Raw genomic sequence first — 21025 nt, 5'->3', positions numbered from 1 at the left:
CTGTGGAATTCTCTGCCCAGGGAAGCAGTAGAGGCGACCTCATTAAATAGATTTAAGAAACAATTTGATAGATGTTTGCATAGTGGGGGAATTAAGGGTTACGGGGAAAAGGCAGGTGGGTGGAGCTGAGTCCACGGCCAGATCAGCCACGATCTTATTGAATGGCGGAGCAGGCTCGACGGGCCAGATGGCCTCCTCCTGCTCCTGTTTCTTATGTCCCTCACCTGAAACATTTAACTGTTTCTCTCTCCACAGATGCTGCCTGACCTGCTGAGTGTTTCCAGCATTTGTTGTTTTACATCACACTGGCTCAATTTTTCTTATCCTTCTTGTACAAGTCTAGCCTGCCATGTCTCACCAACTTACCATTCACAGCACCTTCCATGGACCAAGTTGTAACTCCTACCAATAAGCCATTTAAACTTGCTACATCACAGACATTGTCTTGTTGTACACATCTTTCCCCCACATCCCCTCGTACTAAAAACTAACTTCCATTTCTTTCTTTCCCAGTTCTGACATAGAGTTACAGAACTGACATGTTAACTGCCTCTTTCTCCACAGATGCTGCCTGACCTGTTTCTGCATCAGATATTTAGGGTCTTTACTGCTTCACAAGAATGTTATCCAACAGGACACAATGCTAAAGGAGATATTGGGGTAGTTTGTCAAAACCTGAGATCAAAGAGGAAAGATTTCAAGGAGCATCCCAAAGCACAGCGGTGAGAGATTTAAGGAAAGAAACCCAGAGCTCAGGAAGTGGCCTCCAATGGTGGAGGCCAATGGAGGCCAGGGTCAAATGCAGACATCTAGGGCTGAAGGGACAACTCTTTAAACCAAGGAAAGGGATAAGGCTCGGTAGTGTAGTGGTTAGCGTAACGCTATTACAGCACCAGTGACCCGGGTTCAATTCCGGCCACTGCCTGTAAGGAGTTTGTACGTTCTCCCCATGTCTGCGTGGGTTTCCTCTGGGTGCTCCGGTTTCCTCCCACATTGCAAAGACGTACGGGTTAGGAAGTTGTGGGCGTGCTATGCTGAAGCTGGAAGCGTGGTGACACTTGCGGGCTGCCCCCCGAACACTCTACGCAAAAGGATGCATTTCACTGTGTGTTTTGATGTACATGTGACTAATAAAGATATCTTATCTTACTTCAACAAAACAATCTACCGTTCACTGTTTCCATTGATGCCTGATGTCAAACAAACTTATGAAAAGATTTCCTGAACAAGCTTCATGGTTTCCCTGTCAGTAATTTCCTCATTAATCTTTCTGTCTGTTCCTGACTTTGAAGTGTATCAACTTGCAATTAGTCAAAGTCAAAGTCAAGTTCATTGTCATCTGCACAAGTCCATGTGTGCACAGGGGCAATGAAAAACTTACTTGCAGCAGCATCACGGGCACAGAGCATCATACAAGCAGCACTTAAAAGAAAAACATAAATTAATCATAAATTATACACAATTTTTACAAGAAACAATACAATTAAAAACAAAAAAGTCCATTGTAGTGCAAAGTGGTCCCAGTGTTGCTGTACTGAGGCAGTGATTAGGGTTGTGCAGATTAGTTCAAGAACCAAATGGCTGAAGGGAAGTAGCTGTTCCTGAACCTGGTGGTGTGGGGACTTCAGGCTTCTGTACCTCTTGCCTGATGGTAGCTGTGAGAAGATGGCATGGCCCAGATGGTGGGGATCTTTGATGGTAGATGTTGCCTTGTTGAGGCAGAGCCTCCTGTAGATACTCCCGATGGTGGGGAGGGATGTGCCTGTGATTATTCACACTAGACTGGATCTGTTAATTGTCCACCCACATTACATCATCCAGTCCCTCTTCTCACCTATCACACACTCTAGATTGCTTCCAGCACCTTAAAAGAGCTAAATGGATTGCCAAACCTGTAGCACAATTACTGAGATACCCAGTCAAGTCTAGGTAACGTGATCATCACAAGAAACAGAAGCAGGAGTAGGCTGCTTTTCCCATGTCCCTGTTGCACCATTCAAAGAGATCATATCTGAACTTTTACCTTGGCAGCCCTTTCTCGCACTGCCCGTATCCCTCGATTCCCTTAACGACATCAAGAGCCTTAACAACATCAAGAGTTGTATAGCACAGAAACAGGCCCTTCGGCTCACCATATCCATGCCGGCCTTTCCGCCCATCTAGACTAACTCAATCTTCTCATATTAGGACTGTATCCTTCTACACCTCGTCTACTTAAGGGGCTGTCTAAATGACAGCTTCTACTCCCACTGTGATAAGACTATTGAACAGTTCCCTCATACAATGAGATGGATTCTGACCTCATGATCTACCTTGTTGTGACCTTGCACCTTATTGCACTGCACTTTCTCTGTAGCTGTGACACTTTACTCTGTACTGTTACTGTTTTTACCTGTACTACATCAATGCACTCTGTACTACCTTGATGCACTGTGTAATGAATTGACCTGTACGATCGGTATGCAAGACAAGTTTTTCGCTGTACCTCGATACAAGTGACAATAATAAACCAATACATGTAGTGATTGTATCTGATTCCACTACCTCCTTCCCATTTTTGAACGGTCCATGGACACTACCTCATTATTTCTCTATTGCACTTTTTATTTATTTTTGTAACTTATAGTAATTTTTATGTCTTGCACTGTACTGCTGCCACAAAACAACAAATCTCACGACATATTCTGATCCTGACCTCTTCCACGAGTTCTAGGTTATCAACCACCGTCTGTGTGGAAAACTTTCCCCTCAGATTCTCTTTAAAACTCTTGCCTTAAACTCTCACCTCCGGTCTCTTGTTTCTGATACCCCTGCCATCCAACAATTTATAAACATCCGCCTTGAATATATGGTGAATGAGCCTCGGGTTGAGAATTCCAAAGATTCACCGGCATCTCGATGAGGACATGTCTTCTCATCTCAGTCCTGAATGGTCAGTCCCCTGAGAATGGTCGGTCCCATGCTCTGAGATTGGTTCTTGGCACCCCAGTCAGGGGAAATACCACCTCCCCAATCCCATTGTGTAACTTGACATTACCACAGTAGAAATTACTGATTACTTAGAAATCTAGGTTGCTGACTTATAAAGGATGAAAAGCAACAGATGTGTTTGAATGGAGTCTGTTAATCCAGAATATCCCTCCTTAGAACTCCTGGTCACAGAAAGGCAGTAAGTATGTTTCACTTACTGAATACAGACGAGGTAAGCTTCAAATATTCACAGCTTCACAAGTATTAGTGGCTTCTTTGAAGATTTACCAATGAATGCAAAAATATTACTCTCAGTAATCCAGCAGTAAAAAGAAAGAAAGATTAGCATTTCTACAGCTCTTTTCATGACCTCGAGACCCATCACAGAATCCGACAACTTTCCAAAGTGTAACCACCAAGCAAACACAGTCAACAAAGACGACGAATTGATGCTAATGGGCAAACTCTGACCCACGTACAAGGGTAGAACCAGGTCCCTTGTGTGTTTGAACTGGGGTATTTTAGTCATAGAGTGGTACTGCACAGAAACAGTCCCTTCGGCCCACTGAATCTCTACTGACCACCAACCACCCATTCACACTAAGCCTACACTAATCCCATTTTATTCTCCTCATATTGCCATCAACTCCCCCCAGATTCTACCATTCATCTATACACTAGGGGACAATTAACCTACCAACATGCATATTTTGGGGATGTGGGGGGAAACCCACGTGGTCACAGGGAGAATGTGCAAACTCCAAACAGACAGCGCCGGAGGTCAGGATTTAACCCGGGTCTCTGGAGCTGTGAGGCAGTGACTTTACCAGCAGAGCTGCCCAAGCAAGAAGGCAGGTGTGGTTTCAGTTTAACTTCCATTGTAGAACATCAATCAAGAGCAAATTCTTTTAGTTATTAAACCAGGATTACAAAGGGAGTGCTGAACCCTTCGGTGTTAACGGAAGCAGCAGATTACTTTCTCTCTCTGCACGATATAGGCAACTACCCATGACAAGTCTGGGGCTCGCCTCCAGCGCCCCAGGCAACGGCTAGCCAATGGCTTCCCTGCCAGCTCTCAGCTTGCCAAGGCATCAACCTGATCAAGTTTGACTTGGCAGCTCTTTATTTAACCTGGCAAGAAGAGGCAGAGAAGAAGAAGAAAAATAAATGGCCAAGGGCAGAATTTTCTCCTCTTATACTTAACTGCAACAAATAAAAAGCAATACTTTACCCCAATTCTTCTCTGCACCCCCATTAAGGCTTACAACCCAAAACCCAGACTGTGCGCCAATATCAAGTTCGACCTACCGGCATGTGTGGTCATCGCTCACAGTGGCAATCTGTTTTCCATTGATGGGCTCGAAGACCAGATCGTTGATGTAGTCAGTGTGGCCTTCGATGACCTATGTGGAATCAAAAGTCAGATGCTTCAGTTTGAACAACTGCGTTTTTTCCCCTCAACTCAACTGGTTGATGTCACATTTCATTGATATTTCTGTGCTTGGAAATGACTGACACAATAAGTTCACCTAAGTCCATGAGCTGAGCGGAGGAGAGATTGCAAAACGACTGCCAGCATGTCCTTTAGGGCAATAAGCAAAACATATTTAAACAACGCTGTTAATGTGGCAGCAGCTCCCAATGAGTGATATCCAACACACTTCGGTTTTGTAACATCTACCAGTTCCTTCAAGGAGAAATGGCAAACTCTGAGAAAGTTTCAGGAAATTTGTTGGAATAACACCAGGGGAGGACTTCGGCCACACACAGAGACTAGGGGAGCTGAAAATATCTTAGTGGAAATTTAACTGAGAGCTTCAAAATTATAAAGGTTTAAGGTGGAACATTTAGTGAGGAGGGACTGGAATGGGCTGGGCTTGTTTTCCTTGCAGCTACCATCGGGCAGGAGGTACAGAGGCCTGAAGTCCCACACCACCAGGTTCAGGAACAGCTACTTCCCTTCAGCCATTCGGTTCTTGAACCAACCGGCACAACCCTAATGAGTATAACAACACGGTGACCACTTTACACTATAATGGACTTTGTTTTTTCTTTGTTCTAGTTGTGTTCTTTCTTGTAAAATATTGTGTATAATTAATGTTTAATTTATGTTTTTCTTGTGAATGCTGCTTAACTGATGCTCTGTGCCTGTGATGCTGCTGCAAGTAAGTTTTTCATTGCACCTGTGCATACATGGACTTGTGCAGATGACAATAAACTCAACTTTAACTTTGACTTTGAAGCGGAGGAGGAACCTGATAGAGGTATACAAAATTAGGAGGGGCATTGACAGAGTAGGAAACTTTAGGTATATAAATCTAGACAACATTGGTTTAGGGTAAGAGTTAAGAGGCTTGGAGGGTATGTACAGAACTTTTTCCACCCAGAGGAAGGTTGCAATTTGGAACACACTACCCGGGGGAGTGGTGGAGGCGTGTACTCTCACAACATTTAAGAAGTACCTAAAGGAGCACTTAAATTGCCAAGGCGTATAAGGCTACTGACCATGTACCACCTGGCTCAAGGACAACTTCTATCCCACTATTATCAGACTCTTGAACGGACCTCTCATACGCTAGAGATGAATTCTTGATTTCCCAACCTACCTCGTCACGGCCCTCGAACTGTATTTGTTCTCCTGCACTGCATTTTCTCTGTAGCTACAAAACTTGTAGCAGTTAGCGTAACATTATGACAGCGCCAGCGACCTGGGTTCAATTCCGGCCGCTGTCGGTAAGGAGTTTGTACGTTCTCCCCGTGTCTGCGTGGGTTTCCTCCAGGTGCTCTGGTTTCCTCCCACCTTCCAAAGACGTACGGGTTAGGAAGTTGTGGGTATGCTATGTTGGCGCTGGAAGCATGGCGACACTTGCGGGCTGCCCCCAGAACACTCTACGCAAAAGATGTATTTCACTGTGTGTTTTGACGTACATGTGACTAATAAAGATAGCTTATCGTATTTCTCTTTTTACTACCTCAATGTACTTACGTATGGAATGGTCTGTCTGGATGGCACGCAGACAAAAGCTCTTCACTGTATCTCGTTTTATGTGGCATTAATAAACCAATACCAAGTGCTGGTAAATTGGATTAGCATAGATGACTGCCTGCTGGTCAGCATGGACACGATGGGCCAAAGGGCCTGGTTCAGTCCTGTACTCTATGCAAGGACAATCTGTTTCCACAGTCAGAAGGAAGAGGACAGAGATCTGGGAATCTCCTCACCGAACAGGTGCAGGAGGAGCTGGTAAGTTACAGGGAGAAATGTTTTCACGGAGCAGTTAACGTGATGTGAAAAGCACTCGGGTAAAAGATTGGTGGAAGGGGAGGTAAATTCAACAAGAATATCAGCAGGGGTCAATAAACCACAGCTGGAAAGCCCTGGTCGATCTCATTAGGGATGGGGGGGGTGGCGGGATTGAAGAAATCCCCCGACCACAGAATGAAAAGACTCCCCTCCCACTGGCTCTCCCTGCACGAGTCAGATGTCTCCACTGCTGATGTGCACCAGGCCTGTCGGTACAATCTCCTCAGTTAGTGGACAGGGTTCTTGGCAAATAGTCGGCATATTCAGGGGAGAGAAACTGGCTTCACAGATCGGTGTACAAGTAAAAATTTAATGAATGCAGCACCTACTGGAAACAATACCAACAAAGGCAGCACAGAGCTTCTGTAACACTGCTGATGGTGGTGTGACACTGCGATGAACTGTGGAATCATGGAGACACACAGCATAGACACCCCACTGAGTCTGTGCTGGCCAACAAGTGCTCAGTCCTACACTAGTCCTGAAGAAGGGTCCTGACCCGAAACGTTGATTGCCGGCTTTTATCCACGGATGCTGCCTGGCCTGCTGAGTTCCTCCAGCATCATCATGTTTTTCATCTAGGTTCCAGCATCTGCGGTCCTTTGTTTCCCTGCACTAATCCCACTTTTACTCCCCACACATTTCTATTAACTCCCCCCAGGTTCTAAAATTCACCTATACACCAGGGGGAATTCACAGCAACCAATTAACCCACTAACCATGTGCATTAGATAATTTTACAACACTTTATCAGGACGCCGCCTGGATTAGAGGGCCTGAGCTAAAAGGAGAGGTTGAACAAGCTTGGGTTGTTTTTTCTGGAGCGGCTGACGCTGAGGGGAGACCTGATAGAAGTTTATAAGATTATGAGAGGTGTAGATAGACAGCTGGTATCTTTTCCCCAGGGTAAAAATCTCAAGCATGCATTTAACATGAGAGGGGGTAACTTTAAAGGAGGTATTTTTTAATTTTACACAGAGTGTGGCGGGTGCCTGGAATGTGCTGCCAGGGGCAGTGCTGGAGGCAGATTCGATGAGGCTCTTAGATTGGAACATGAATATGCAGAGAATGGAGCAATGTGGATCATGTGCAGGCAAAAGAGATTACTGTCATTAGCTTGATTAATTTGGGACAACATGGTGGGACAAAGGACCTGTTCCTGTGCTGTTCTATGTTCTGGGTTCGACTACCATTTAGCCTACTGTGCCTGTACACCTTCTTTGAAGAAGCTTTACGGACACAGGCAAGCCCCCGGGTTATTGAGTGGAGGGGCTGTTTTCCTAGAAAACGGTCCGTAATGTGATTTTCCGTAATGCAAAGCTGTGTCATCTGCACATGTGTCACGAAATGCAAGTTGAAAAATAAATTGTGTGTTTATTTTTTTTTCCAAATAAATTCCGTGAGAATGAATTTTATTTCTGGGTAGTGATCTGTGAATTCTGTAAGGGCGAATTCTGGTTACGTGAGTGTCCGTAACACGAGGGTTGCCTGTAGTCCCAGGGTCCCAGTCCTCCTGAACTGTTGCAAGTTTTTCCTTTAATTCTGGTTGTGATTAATTAATTTCCACCCCAGCCTGACTGATTTGCAGTTAATGGGTTTTATACCTCAATGTCCAATAGAAGTGTGATGCTTGCAACCCTCCTGTCCACAGGCACCACTGCCGTTAAAAAGAGCGGCTGGAAGATTGTGGGCAGATTCCACAACTTCCAGCTTATTTACCGCAGTGAACGTAGAACATCGAACATTACAGCACAGTACAGGCCCTTCGGCCTACGATGTTGTGCCAACATTTTATCCTGCTCTAAGATCTATCTAACCCTTCCCTCCCACACAACCCTCCATTTCTCTATCATTCACGTGTCTATCTAAGAGTCTCTTAAATGTCCCTAATGTATCTGCCCCGACAACCTTTGCTGGCAGTGCATTCCATTCACCCACCACTCTCTGTGTAAAAAAAACTTACCCCTGACATCCCCCTTATACCTTCCTCCAATCACCTTAAAATTATGCCCCCTCGCGGTAGCCATTGCAGTGACCTGGGGTACACCCCACCTTGACTACGGGACTTTCACAGAGTCATAGGGCACAGGAACAGGCCCTTCAGACAACTGAGTCAACCACCCATTTACACTGATCCCATTTTATTCTCCCCACATCCCCATCAACTCCCCTCAGATTCTACCCCTCACCCACACACTGGGGACAACTTACAACAGCCAATTAACCCAACGAGCCGCATGTCTTTGGGATGTGGAGAAAACCTACCCGGTCACAGGGAGAACATGCACACTCCACACAGACAGCGCCGGAGGTCAGGACTGAGCCAGGGTTGCTGGATCTATGAGGCACTGACTGCTAGGTACACCACTATACCGCCCATGTTTAACTTCCTAACTAGATTTTGATTTTTTACCCTATCCACTTTCCTCACTACTAAAGACAATACAACTGTAAGTAGTTCTGACACTGAAGTTAGTTTCTCAGTGGCCAATCTGCCAATGACTTGTTCTTTGTTCCCAGGTCAAACAGTGGCAGTGGAAGCGGGTAGGACAATCGTATACACCAGTTACATCCAGCCTCCAATTACCCTTTCAAGTGCAACGTTAATGTTAAACACAGCAGATCCAGAAAAGCCAATTTAGGCAAACATTCTTCACTTGACAATCTCCTCCTGCCTCTCATAGAATCACAGGCTAGTACAGCACAGAAACGGAGACACGAGAGATGGCAGATTCTGGAATCTGGAGCAACACACAAAACACTGGAGGAATTCAGCAGGTCAGGTGGTCAGATGAAAGGTCCCAACCTGAAATATTGACTGTCCATTTCCCTCCACAGATGCTGCCTGACCTACTGAGTTCCTCCAGGGTTTTGTGTGTTGCTACAACACAGAAATGGTCCATTTATGTCCATCTCGTCCATGCTGTCCATGATGTCTCTCTATGATAATCCCATTTGCCTGCATTAGATCCTCTACACCTTTCCTATCCAAGTACCTGTAATTATAATTTGATGTCTTTTTATTCAATGACTATAAAAAACCTTACCTGTTCTTACCTGCTACTAACCCGTGCCTTATTGCTGAAGCCTCTAGCCAAAGCCTCAGAATTCCCACTCCTACACTGGTCCACTCACACAGTGGCCACTCTAAAACCAAAAGGTGGTTGCGGGTTCAAATCCCACTGTGGAAACTTGAACCTAGAAATCTAAGCTGGCACTGAGGGGAGTGGATAACTGTTGGAGGTGCCAACATTTGGACGAGGCACATCCTAGTGTGTGGAGGAGCGCTAGAATCTTCGTGGCAGCTCACAGCAATGTTGGGACAATAAAGTCGCTTACGGTGGGACTAGTCTAAATGGTGCTTGATGGTCAGCACAGACTTGGTGGGCCAAAGGGCCTGTTCCTGTGGTGCATCTCTCCATCTATCTAACATGACCTGTCTTACACCTAAAAGAGAGCTGCTCCTAAATTGCCAATGCAGTATAAAGAAAGGAACTTGTTCTAATAGCAAACTTCACAGCCTTTTCACGGTATCCCACAGTGATTTGGAGTGGATGAAATACCTTTAAAGTGTAATCACTGTTGGGGACCAGGCAACTTACCTGCCACGTGGTGTTCTCTTTGAGATCAGAGGTCAGTAATCGTAACTTCCTATCTGCATCTGCTGTGCATAACCTGAGAACATTGAAGGAAAATAATTTAAACTGTGTTAAAACTGAAAGGAAAACATCACTCAGTTTATTTGTGTATTGGCTTTGTATAGAGTCACGGAGAGATACAGCATGGAAACAGGCCCTTCAGTCCATCGTCCATGCTGGCTGTCAACCACCTGTTTATTCCTTTGCTTTCGCACGATTTATTGATTTTTATAATTTATAGTAATTTTATGTCCTGCACTGTACTGCTGCCGCAAAACAACACATTTCACCTCATGTGTCAGTGATAATAAATCTGATTCTAATTCTGACTAATCTACACTGATCCCATTTTAGTCACGGTAGTGTAGCGGTTAGCGTAACGCTATTACAGTGCCAGCGACCCGGGTTCAATTCCCACCGCTGTAAGGCGTTTGTACGTTCTCCCCGTGTCTGCGTGGGTTTCCTCCGGGTGCTCCAGTTTCCTCCCACATTCCAAAGACGTATGGTTTAGGAAGTTGTGGGCATGCTATGTTGGCGCCGGAAGCGTGGCGACACTTGTGGGCTGTCCCCAGAACACTCTACACAAAAAGATGCATTTCACTGTGTGTTTCGATGTACACGTGACTAATGAAGATACCTTATCTCCCCACATTCTCATCAAATCCCTTCAGATTCTCCCCCTCACCTACACACCAGGGTCAATTAACTTACCAACCCATGCATCTGGGATGTGGGAGGAAACTGGAGCACCCAGAAAAACCCACACAGTCACAGGGAGAACGTGCAAACTCCACACAGACAGCACCAGAGGTCAGGATTGAACCCGGGTCACTGGGGTTGTGAGGCAGCGGCATTACCCGCTGCGCCACTGTGTCACCCCAAAGACAGACCCTTTGTACTGGTCTTGACGGCCCAATTATAGGAAACGAACAGGCACCTATTTAAGATTTCTTTATTAGTCACATGTACATCGAAACACACAGTGAAATGCATCTTTTTGCGTGGGGTGTTCTGGGGGCAGCCCGCAAGTGTCGCCACGCTTCCGGCACCAACATAGCATGGCCACAACTTCCTAACCCGTACGTCTTTGGAATGTGGGCACCCAGAGTATGTCTCACAGCCTCATTTATCCTAAAGCAGTTTACAACCAATACAGTGTCAGGGTAACTAAATTACCAGGTGAATAATCCAGAGGCCTAGATTAACAATCCAGAGACCCGCATCCAAATCCCACCATGCAGGATTTAAACTCAGGTTAATAACCCAGATTTTAATAAAGATTTGGGTCACTGGTCATATGGAGCCCCGTGATTCTGCTCCACCATTCACCAAGATCATGGTTGATCTGAATGCATCCTCAGATCTACCTTCTTCAATGTTGAGAGAGTCTCTGCCTCCACCACCCCCTCAGGAAGTGTGTTCCAGATTCCAACCACCCTCTGGCTGAAAAAATTCTTCCTCTGATCCCCTCTAAACCTCTTCCCCCACTTACCCTAAATATAAGCCCTCTAGTTTCAGATACCTCCACTATGAGTTCTCACTATCTACCCTGTCAATAGTAATTGGGTTGTGATTGCCACATGTACCGAGGTACAGTGAAAAACTTTGTTCTGCATGCCATCCATACAGATCATTTCATCACATCAGTGCATTGAGGGAAAGTAATAACAGAATGCAGAATAAAGTGTTACCGTTCCCAGGTTTTCTCTTTGCAGCCTTCCTTAAATAAAGGCACAACGTTCGCTACCCTCCAGTCTACCAGCACCTCAGCTATGGCTAACGATGATGGAAATGTCTCAGCCAGGCCTCCTGCAATTTCTTCTCTAGCCTCTCACTGTGTTCTTGGATTAACCTGATCAGGCCCTGGAGATTTGGTAAATTGGTTTATTATTGTCACATGTACCGAGGTACAGTGAAAAACTTTGTTTTGCATGCCATCCATACAGATCATTTCACATCAGTGCATTGAGGTAGTACAAGGGAAAACAATAACAGAATGCAGAATAAAGTGTAACAGTTACAGAAAAAGTGCAGTGCAGACAGACAATAAGGTGCAAGGTCATAACAAGAGATTGTGAGATCAAGAGACCATCTCACCATACAAGAGGTCTGTTCAATAGTCTTATAACAGCGGGATAGAAGCTGTCCTTGCCTGGTGGTATGTGCTTTCAGGCTTTTGTACCTTCTGCCCGATGGGAGGGGGGAAGAAGAGAGAATGTCCGAGGTGGACATTCCCTTTATAATTTTGTACCCTTCTATCAGGTCCCCCCTCAGCCTCCTATGCTCCAAGGAAAAAAACCCTGCCTTTCCAGTCTCTCCTCATAATCAAAACACTCCATCCCAGGCAACATCCTGGTAAACCTTCCGTCAAACCTCTCCAATGCAATCACATCCTTCCTATGGCGTGGGCATCAGAAATGTACACAGTCCTCCAGCTGTGACCTGGCCAATGTTTTAGAAAGTTGTACCATGGCATTCAAGCTCTTATATCTGATACCCCAGCTAATGTCGGCAAGTATCCCACACCTTCTGTACCACCTTCTCTACCTGTGCTACCATCTTCAGAGATCCTTGGGACTTGTACACCAACGTCCCTCTGTTCCTCAGTACTCCCCAGGGCCCTACCATTCATTGAGAAATTTATCAGCCATTCTAGGAAATCCCTGCCGTTCCCTCTCTTTGCATCCTTCCTGAAGTGCGGTGACCAGAATTAGATGCAATACTCCAGTTGAGGTCTAATTGGTGCTTCACATAACCTTCCTAGTTTTGTATTCTATTGGCGTTTATGAAGGCCAAGTTCCCATTCACTTTACTAATCATTCTCCAAACATATCCCACCACTTTCAAAGTGCACAAGATCACAAGGGAGCAGAAGCAGGCCATTTGGCCCATCGAGTCTGCTCCAAGGAAAGGGAAATAGAAATGAGAAATGGGGAATGGGGGAAGAAAAAGAAAAAAAACTATTCTAATCCCAATTACCGGCCTTATCCCCATATCCCTTGATATCCTGACTATTTAGATATCTATCTATCTCCTCCTTGAACGCCCCCACTGATCTGGCTTCCACTGCTGTACGTGGCAAGGAGTTCCACAAATTCACCACCCTCTGGCTAAAGAAATTTTTCCTCATCTCTGTTTTGAAACTGTACCTTCTAATTCTAAGATTGTGCCCTCTGGTCCTGGACTCACCCACCAAGGGAAACAGCCTAGCCACATTTACTCTGCACATATCCAGAACCCTCTATCCTTGCACCCCTTTTAGAACTGTGCCATTTGTGCTATACAGTCTACATATACACACTTACTTCTGTCAGTTCCCTTGGGATCAGATTTCACCACCTTTTCAGGCAATGAGTCCCAGAAAAGGTTCAAGAACTTGCTCAAAAGAAAAAGCAGTAGGATTTTATTGGCACTCCGTAATACTGTCTGCAGCTTTCAAAGAAAGATATGTTTTTAAGATATGTTTATTAGTCACATGTACATCAAAATACACAGTGAAATGCATCCTTAGCGTAAAGTGTTCTGGGGGCAACCCACAGGTGTCACCACACTTCCGGTGCCAACAATAGTATGCCCACAACTTCCGAACCTGTATGTCTTTGGAATGTGGGAGGAAACCGGAGCACCCGGAGGAAACCCACGCAGACACGAGGAGAACGTACAAACTCCTTACAGACAGTGGCCAGAATTGAACCTGGGTCGCTGGCGCTGGAATAGCGTCACACTCACTGCAAAACTACCATGCCTGCCTAAAGAGATGCATTGAAAACCAAACAACTGCAGATGCTGCAGAACTGAAATAAAAATAGAAAATGCTGGAAACACCCAGCAGGTCAGGCAGCATCTGTGGAGAAAGGAATAGTTAACATTTCAGGTTGAAGACCCTTCGTCAGAAATTGCTCCATGTCCTCCCCCGAAGGATATTGGTAATGACTGATGAGGCATCTTGACAGGGTGGATATGGAAACATTTCCTCTTGTGGGAGGATCCAGAACGAGGGGTTAATGTTTATAAATATGGGTCACCCACTTAAGTCTAATGAGGCAAGAGCTTTTCCCTCACGGGGCTCAGCATCTTTGACCTGAAACATTAATTTTGCTTTTCCACAGGTACTGTCTGATCTGATAAGTGTTTTCAGCATGTTGGGATTACTACATGGCAAACAGACATACACATTAATCTTACATATTTGTAGATCATTGAGAAATGTGCGGAATTCACAGAGGAAGGTGAATTGATTAAAACAACAAGGCCAAGCTGTGCTGCAGCCTCTAAATGACTGTCGGTAGCACATTCTTCTGGAGACATGAAATCCTGGAATCTGGAGCAACAAACAATCTGCTGGAGGAACTCAGCGGGTCGAGCAGCAGGTGGTGGGGGGGGGGACGAACTGATGCAGGATTTTGACCCCAAACATCAACAATTCTCTCCAACCCCCCATGAGCCCCCCACAGATGCTGCTCAACCCGCTGAGTTCCTCGAGCAGGTTGTTTGTTGCTGCACATTTCTCCTCTCAGTTAGAAGTGGAATGAGGCCAAGTTTTCACCTCTCCAGGCACAGACCTACCATAAAACTTACCTAGACAGCTCAAGCCTTTCAAGTTACAAGTTCAGACTTTGACACCACCAGAGCACTCACACATTTCCCCAATCTATTGGTGCACGTTCATTCATGTGTATAATCTTCATGAGTGTCAACACTCTGACCTCAAGAGTCAAGTCCCAGCCTAAAGCACAAGGACAACAACACAAGAATACCTGCAGGAGTGCTGCACCGTTGGAGGTCCTGTCGTCCAGATGAGACATTAAACTGGACTCCATCTGGTCTCTCCAGTGACCAGATTACTACTTTAAAGCCCCGTTCAGGGGCAGTCAACAACAATTAAACAATCCAGGAACTTCCTTCCCAACAGCTCTATGGGAGCACCTTCACCAGGAGGGCTGCAGCGGTTCAAGGAGATGGACAACCTCCACGGTCACGGGCAGTTTTGACAGCAATCCCCCCAAACAAATACACAGCAGCAATCTGCCATCAACTGTCCATTGCCCTCCACAGATGCTGCCTGACCCACTGAGTTCCTCCAGCTCCTTTGTGTGTTGCTTCAGATTTCCAGCCTCTGCAGTCTCGTGTCAGCAACCTGCCATGACTTTTTTGGCAAACCCATGAACCCACATGAAAGACAACTGAAGAGCAACAGCTGCAGTGTACGAAGTGCGGCAGCCAATCTGTGCACAGTCAGCTCCCACAAACTGGCCAGGTGATGTTTTAGTGACGTTTTAGAGCAACATAGCTTGGAGATTTACTGCCTCACAGCTCTAGAGACCCAGGTTCAATCCTGACCTCCAGTGCTGTCTGTGTGGAGTTTGCACGTTCTCCCTGCGACCGTGTGGGCTTCCTCTGGTGTTCCAGTTTCCTCCCACATCCCAAAGATGTTCATGTCGTTTGGTTAGTTGGCCGCTGTAAACTGTCCCTGATGTGTAGGTGAGTGGCAGGAGGATCTGAGGGGTGTTGAGGGGAATGTGGAGAGAATAGAAATGGGACTAAATGTAGGATTAGGGTAAATGGGTGGCTGATGGTTGGCATGGACTCGACGGGCTGAAGGGCCTATTTCTATATGATAAACAGTGGCTAGGTCCCTGGGTGGAACCAAGACCCTGCTTCAAATAATGATCGTGCATTTTTATCATCTATCTTGTGTGGTAGTGCAAATCTGAAGCTTTATAATGGTCACACTAAATCTTTGTCCACAAAATTCCAAAAATTATATTCTGACTGACCTCAGTTTGGATTTATTTCAGAACAATTTAACAAATCTCAAATAATACTTTCTTTATTAAAAAAAATATACATTTTGCAACAAATGCAAAAATCCTCCGGGGGGGGGGGGGGGTAACTCGACTGATTTATTACTGTCAGTGCAACTTGTAGAACTGAATAGAAAATGCAAATGGAAACAGTTCTCTGCTTTCTTAACATCGAGGGTAGTGTAGTGGAGAAATTATGCTGCAGAACCATTAATCCAAAACTCTGGGCCAATAATCCAGAGAACAAGAGTTGAAATTCCACCCTGGCAGTATGGATTTAGATTCATTTTACAAAAGCTACAATAGATATTCCTGTACAGTGTACTGCTGCATTGGGGAGGGATTGCGTTCCTAGAAAACCGGCTGTACCTGATTTTCCATAAACTGAACTGCTTTTACCCATTTAATCCCACGTTGGAAGTGGACCCTGTGTTCCTACGGGAAGCTTTTCTCTCAAAGGTAATGCCCACAAGGATGCATGGTGTATAGGCAAGGGAATTCTGATTGTACTGCAGGCAGAAGAGAAAAGGTTGTTGTTTTAATTGACTAGCAATTGATGTTACATTGTTTGATAAAGTATTGTTGCACTTTGATAAAGTATCAATAGACCAGATTGCCTTGTCAATTTCCAAAGCAATTCTCTTAAGTGGCCTCCCGCCATGAACCGGCAGCCTGCGATTGTTATCCTTGGTAAAATAGTTCAGTTCTCTGTGTGCATTTTGTGTTTATTTATTTATATTTTTCCCCCACACAAATTCCGTAACAGCGAATTTTTATTCTGCATCTGAGATTTTTTGGTTGTTATTTGCAAATTCAGTAAGGACAAATTTCTGTTACTGGAACTGCTGCAATGTGGAGGGAGTTACACTGTGTATAAAGCCACCTCTTATATCTCTCATGGTTCTTTGCAACAAAGGAAGCTATTCATCCCATCGAGTCTCTGCTGGCTCTCAGAGCATTCCCATCAAACCCATCCCCTCACTTATTTCCCTATAACCTATTCTCTCTCACATGCCCATCAAATCTACCCTGATGCTCCTACCTACACAGGTTAATTAATCCTAGCTTCCTTGTCCGATCGATATGTTTCGTTAATGTGCTTGACTCATTATTTCCCCTTGAAGAGGCCAATAGATCTCTCACTTGCATCACCACCACCTTCCCCAGCCCTGCCAAGCTGTTCCCAGGGACACACACCAAGATAAACATCAAGTACTGCTGGAAGATCATCAACTTGATGAAAGACACACTTTGGTCTGCCCAAAACTTGTTGGTCTTCCAGTGTAAGGAAATGTCTAAGTGAATTCTGCTAACTGGTACATTCCAGGGTGCAGAAGTACATTCTGAGGGACACGCTGAAGCTTAGTGCAGCCTCTGCAAAAGTCCTGTGGGGAAAGACCAGAGACTAGGGCCCTACTGCCACTGGACGCTGAGAGGCTGGGTCCTTTGTAACAGCCTCTCACATACTTCATAGGTGCTTTACTTAAGGAAGAAACATGAGTGGTGTCGATGTACTGCAAATAGAATGTATTGATTTGATGGCACAACAAATGTAAAAAAAAGTGTACTGATTGTATAATATTTCCTGTACATATATTTTATGAATAAAGTATACTTTAGAAATTAAAAAACCTGCACCAAAAGGGTTAGTGGATAATTAATGGCTCATTCTTACTTTATCAGGTGTGTCAGTGTATCAATCTTCGTCTCTGGGCTCCAGGCAATGGCACCCACTCGCACCCCTCTGTGAAAAGTCTGCAGGGTCTTGTACTCCATGCCTTTAATGTCTGCATCTTCTTCCTAAAAGATCATGATGAAGAGGTTACGATTTTCCACGAATCTCTCACGCGTTGGACGGACAGACGTTTGGTCTGCTGGGAATCAAAGGTTACGGGGGACAGACAGGGAAGTGGAGCCAAAGCAGAGACCAGAGAAGCCATGATCTTACTGAGCGGCAGATCTGGCTCGAGGATCCACATGACTGACTCCTGCTTCTATATCTTATGAGCTTAGATGTTAACGGTTCAAATCCCACTCCAGGCAGAGGAAAAATTAAGGCATGTTTTTAAGAGGTGAGTCAATCACTAGGCCTGGATCATGGCCAGAGTGTTATGACACATGTTTCTATTTGGCCCAAAACATCCATGCTAGCTCCTAACAGAACATTCCCTGTTAATATAGATGACAAATAACAATGGGTCCAGCACCAAGCCCTGAGGCACACCAACAGTCACTGGCCTCCAGTCCAACAAACAATCTTCCTCCTTCACCTTCTGTTTCCTACATTAAGCCAATTGTGTATCCAATTAGCCACCTCTCTCTGGATTCCATGCAATATAACATATGGTCCTTGAACATCTGCTGATAAGGACATCTTCCCTCTCCCTACCTTATCCAAACCAGTCATAATCTAATGCACCTCTATCAAATCTCTTCTCAACCTTTCTTCCAAGAAGAGTCCAGCTTCTCCTGTCTCTCGTGGTCAGTGGAGAAAATCCCTCAGAGTCTGACTATCTCTACCCAAACCATCAATACACCCATAGTGCCAGAGTATTGGAAGATGGGTTTTATGATACTAGTTTTTGAGAAAGGTACAGACAGTAACTGCAGCACATCAGTTACTTGTGAAGAAAAATTAAGAAATGACATAAGTGAATATTCAGAGAGAAACAAAAGATTTATTAAGGGAATTTTTTTGAAGTGGTATCAAGGAAAGTAGGGCAGCACTGATTTTGGCAGACTTATTTGTCTACACTGCTTTTGGCAGAACCTCTGACAAAATCGAAAATCCTGAGTACAAAGACCCTGGGGATCCATATGAACATAAAACAGGCCCTTTGGCCCACCATGTCTGTGCTGGCCATAATGCCAGTCCAAACTAATCCCATCTGCCTACACACAGTCCATATCCCTCCATTCTCAGACTGTTCACGTGCCTGTCTAAAAGCCTCTTAAAAGTTGCTGTTCACCACCTCCCCCTTACAGCCCATTCCAGGCACCTACCACTCATTGTATAGAAAACTGCCTCACCATCCCCCCCCCCCCCCCCCCCCCCCCCCCCCCCCCCCCCCCCCCCCCCACCATCATGTGGTGGGATGATTTAGCAACTCTCTCAGTGAAATGGTTGAAGGAGGGTATTAGGGACTGGAAGGTTGTAGCAGTGGGGTTCCACAGGGCTCAGTACAACATCTCTTGCTGTGGAGTTGGATATTAACATTTATGTCCACAATTAAGTACTTTGAAGGTAAAACCAAAATTGGTTGGTAGTTTTAGGTCGAAGGAAGATATGAATGGACTGTACATAGAATCGTACTGTACAGAAACAGGCCTCCATTAACCTGCCTCGTCTATGCCAACTGTGATGCCGATCTACGCTACTCCCACTTGTCTGCTTTCATCCTGTATCCCTCTATGCCTTTCCTATCTGTACCCGTCCAAATGCCTTTTACACGTTGTATCTGCCTCCACCACCTCCTCTGGTGTCCACCTTCCTGTGAGTGCTGCTTCTGTGATGCTATGTGCCTGTGATGCTGCTGCAAGTTTCTCATTGCACCCGTGCACACACGGACTTGTGCGTATGACAATAAACTCAACTTTGACTTTGGTAGCTCATTCCAGATAACAACCGCCCTCGGTCAAAACCTACCCTTCAGACCTCCTTTATATTTCTCCTCTCTCACCTTAAACCTGTGCCCTCTTCTTTTGCAGACTGCCCTATCCTGGTAAAAAGGCTTTCGGTCCCATCTATGCCCCTTATAATTTTATACACCACGTGCCAGTGACAATAAACCTAGACTATCCAAACTCTCCTTATAACCACATCCCTCCAATCCAAGGCAATGTCCTGGTGAATCTCTTCTGTACTCTCTCTATCGCTACCACATCCTTCCTGTAGTGTGGTGACCGGAAGTGTGCACAATAATCCAAGTGCAATCTAACCAGTGTTTCACACAGCAGCAACATTACATCTGAACTCTTATACTCAATGCCTTGACCTCTGAAGACAAGCACACCAAGTGCCTTCTTCACTACCAATCTACCTGTGTTTCTGCTTTCAGGGAGCTACGAACTTGCATCCCAAGTACATCAACGCTCCTAAAGTTCCTGCCATTTACTCCACATGTCCTCCCAGAATTTGACCTCCCAAAGTTCATTACCCCACATTTGTCTGGATTAAATTCCAACTGCCCGACTTTCCAGCTGATCTGTGCCCTGCTGTATCTTTCGGCAACCTTCCTCACTATCTACAGCTCCACTGATTTTCACGTCATCTGCAAATTTACTATCAGACCACCTACTTTGGCATACAAGTCATTCATACATGTTATCAACAAAGATCCCAGCACTGATCCCTGTAGTACTCCATTTGCTACAAATTCTAGTCTGACAACCACCCCCACCACCCTCTGCCTCCTATCACGAAGCCAGTTTTCGACCTAGTTTGCCAAAATGCCTCCAGTCCCTTGTGTCTGAACCTTCTGCAGCAATGAGCACAGTCCAGAGAATTGAGAGGCAATGTGTTGGAGAACTACTGGGACATTGCCAAGGTTAGGTTATAGCTACAGGAAGAAGTCAACTAGGCTGGAGCTGCCTTCTAAAGTACCGGTTTGAGGGGAGATATGATCGAGGTTTCCAAGATTAGAAAATGCATAGACAGGATGAAAAGCAAGTACCTATTTTTCTGAGCAGAAACAAAAATAAAACCTAGAGGGAAGACTAACGACCGGGGGAGATGAACCACTGCTCGAGGGGATTATTCAGGCAGAAGACCACTATCACATTGAATAAGGTGATGAGTATCTCATCGGTCCTAACCACAACCTGCAAGGCCAGCAAGTACTGGAAAGGGGGCTTGCCTGTATAATTATTAGGGCTAGTATCGGCATTAAGGACCGAACAGCCTCCCTTTGTGTCATCCCTTCCTGCACGGTTGCGGTCAAGAAGCCCCCCCACTCACCTGGAAACGACAAATGCCCACCACCACGTAGTTATCCCCTCCGTAGGCGACCAGGCTGCCAGAGTCGCAGCTCTCGAACGGGCTGAACTCCACGGCGATCACCGTCTCCTCGCTCGGCACCGAGTGCGTGGCGCTCCGGGCCGCCGCCTCCTTCTTCATCAGCAGCATGGTCAGGGGGACCGGAGTCCAGGGGAGGAGCAGGCGGTGGCCGGGAGTCCTGGGTCCGAGGGACGGAGCAGCCGGGCTCCGGGATTCCCCACCGTGCGCCCAGGGATTCCCCGCCTGGAACGTTCAGACACTCCTGTCCGCCGCTCATTGGCTGCGGCAACATCGCTTCCGAGTGGAAAGTGCA

The 21025-nt window shown here is 45.6% G+C and overlaps 1 protein-coding gene across 1 annotated transcript in view; it reads right to left on the bottom strand.

The window, feature by feature from the left end:
• The window catches only part of nup37 (nucleoporin 37), a 36912-nt gene extending 15922 nt beyond the window's left edge, over window positions 1-20990 (bottom strand). The window contains exons 1-5 of the mRNA XM_052030734.1: window positions 20674-20990; window positions 17392-17516; window positions 9877-9949; window positions 4279-4373; window positions 1388-1422 (exon numbers count right to left, since the gene is read on the bottom strand). Of these exons, the coding sequence (XP_051886694.1) occupies window positions 1388-1422; window positions 4279-4373; window positions 9877-9949; window positions 17392-17516; window positions 20674-20841 (496 nt within the window). The 5' untranslated portion in view covers window positions 20842-20990. The remainder of the gene's footprint in view (window positions 1-1387; window positions 1423-4278; window positions 4374-9876; window positions 9950-17391; window positions 17517-20673) is intronic.
• Window positions 20991-21025: the final 35 nt, after the last annotated feature.

Source organism: Pristis pectinata, chromosome 15, assembly GCF_009764475.1.
Source record: "Pristis pectinata isolate sPriPec2 chromosome 15, sPriPec2.1.pri, whole genome shotgun sequence".
Taxonomy (NCBI): domain Eukaryota; kingdom Metazoa; phylum Chordata; class Chondrichthyes; order Rhinopristiformes; family Pristidae; genus Pristis; species Pristis pectinata.
The sequence above is the reverse complement of the archived record's forward strand: the minus strand, read 5'-3'. Positions and strand labels throughout refer to the sequence as shown.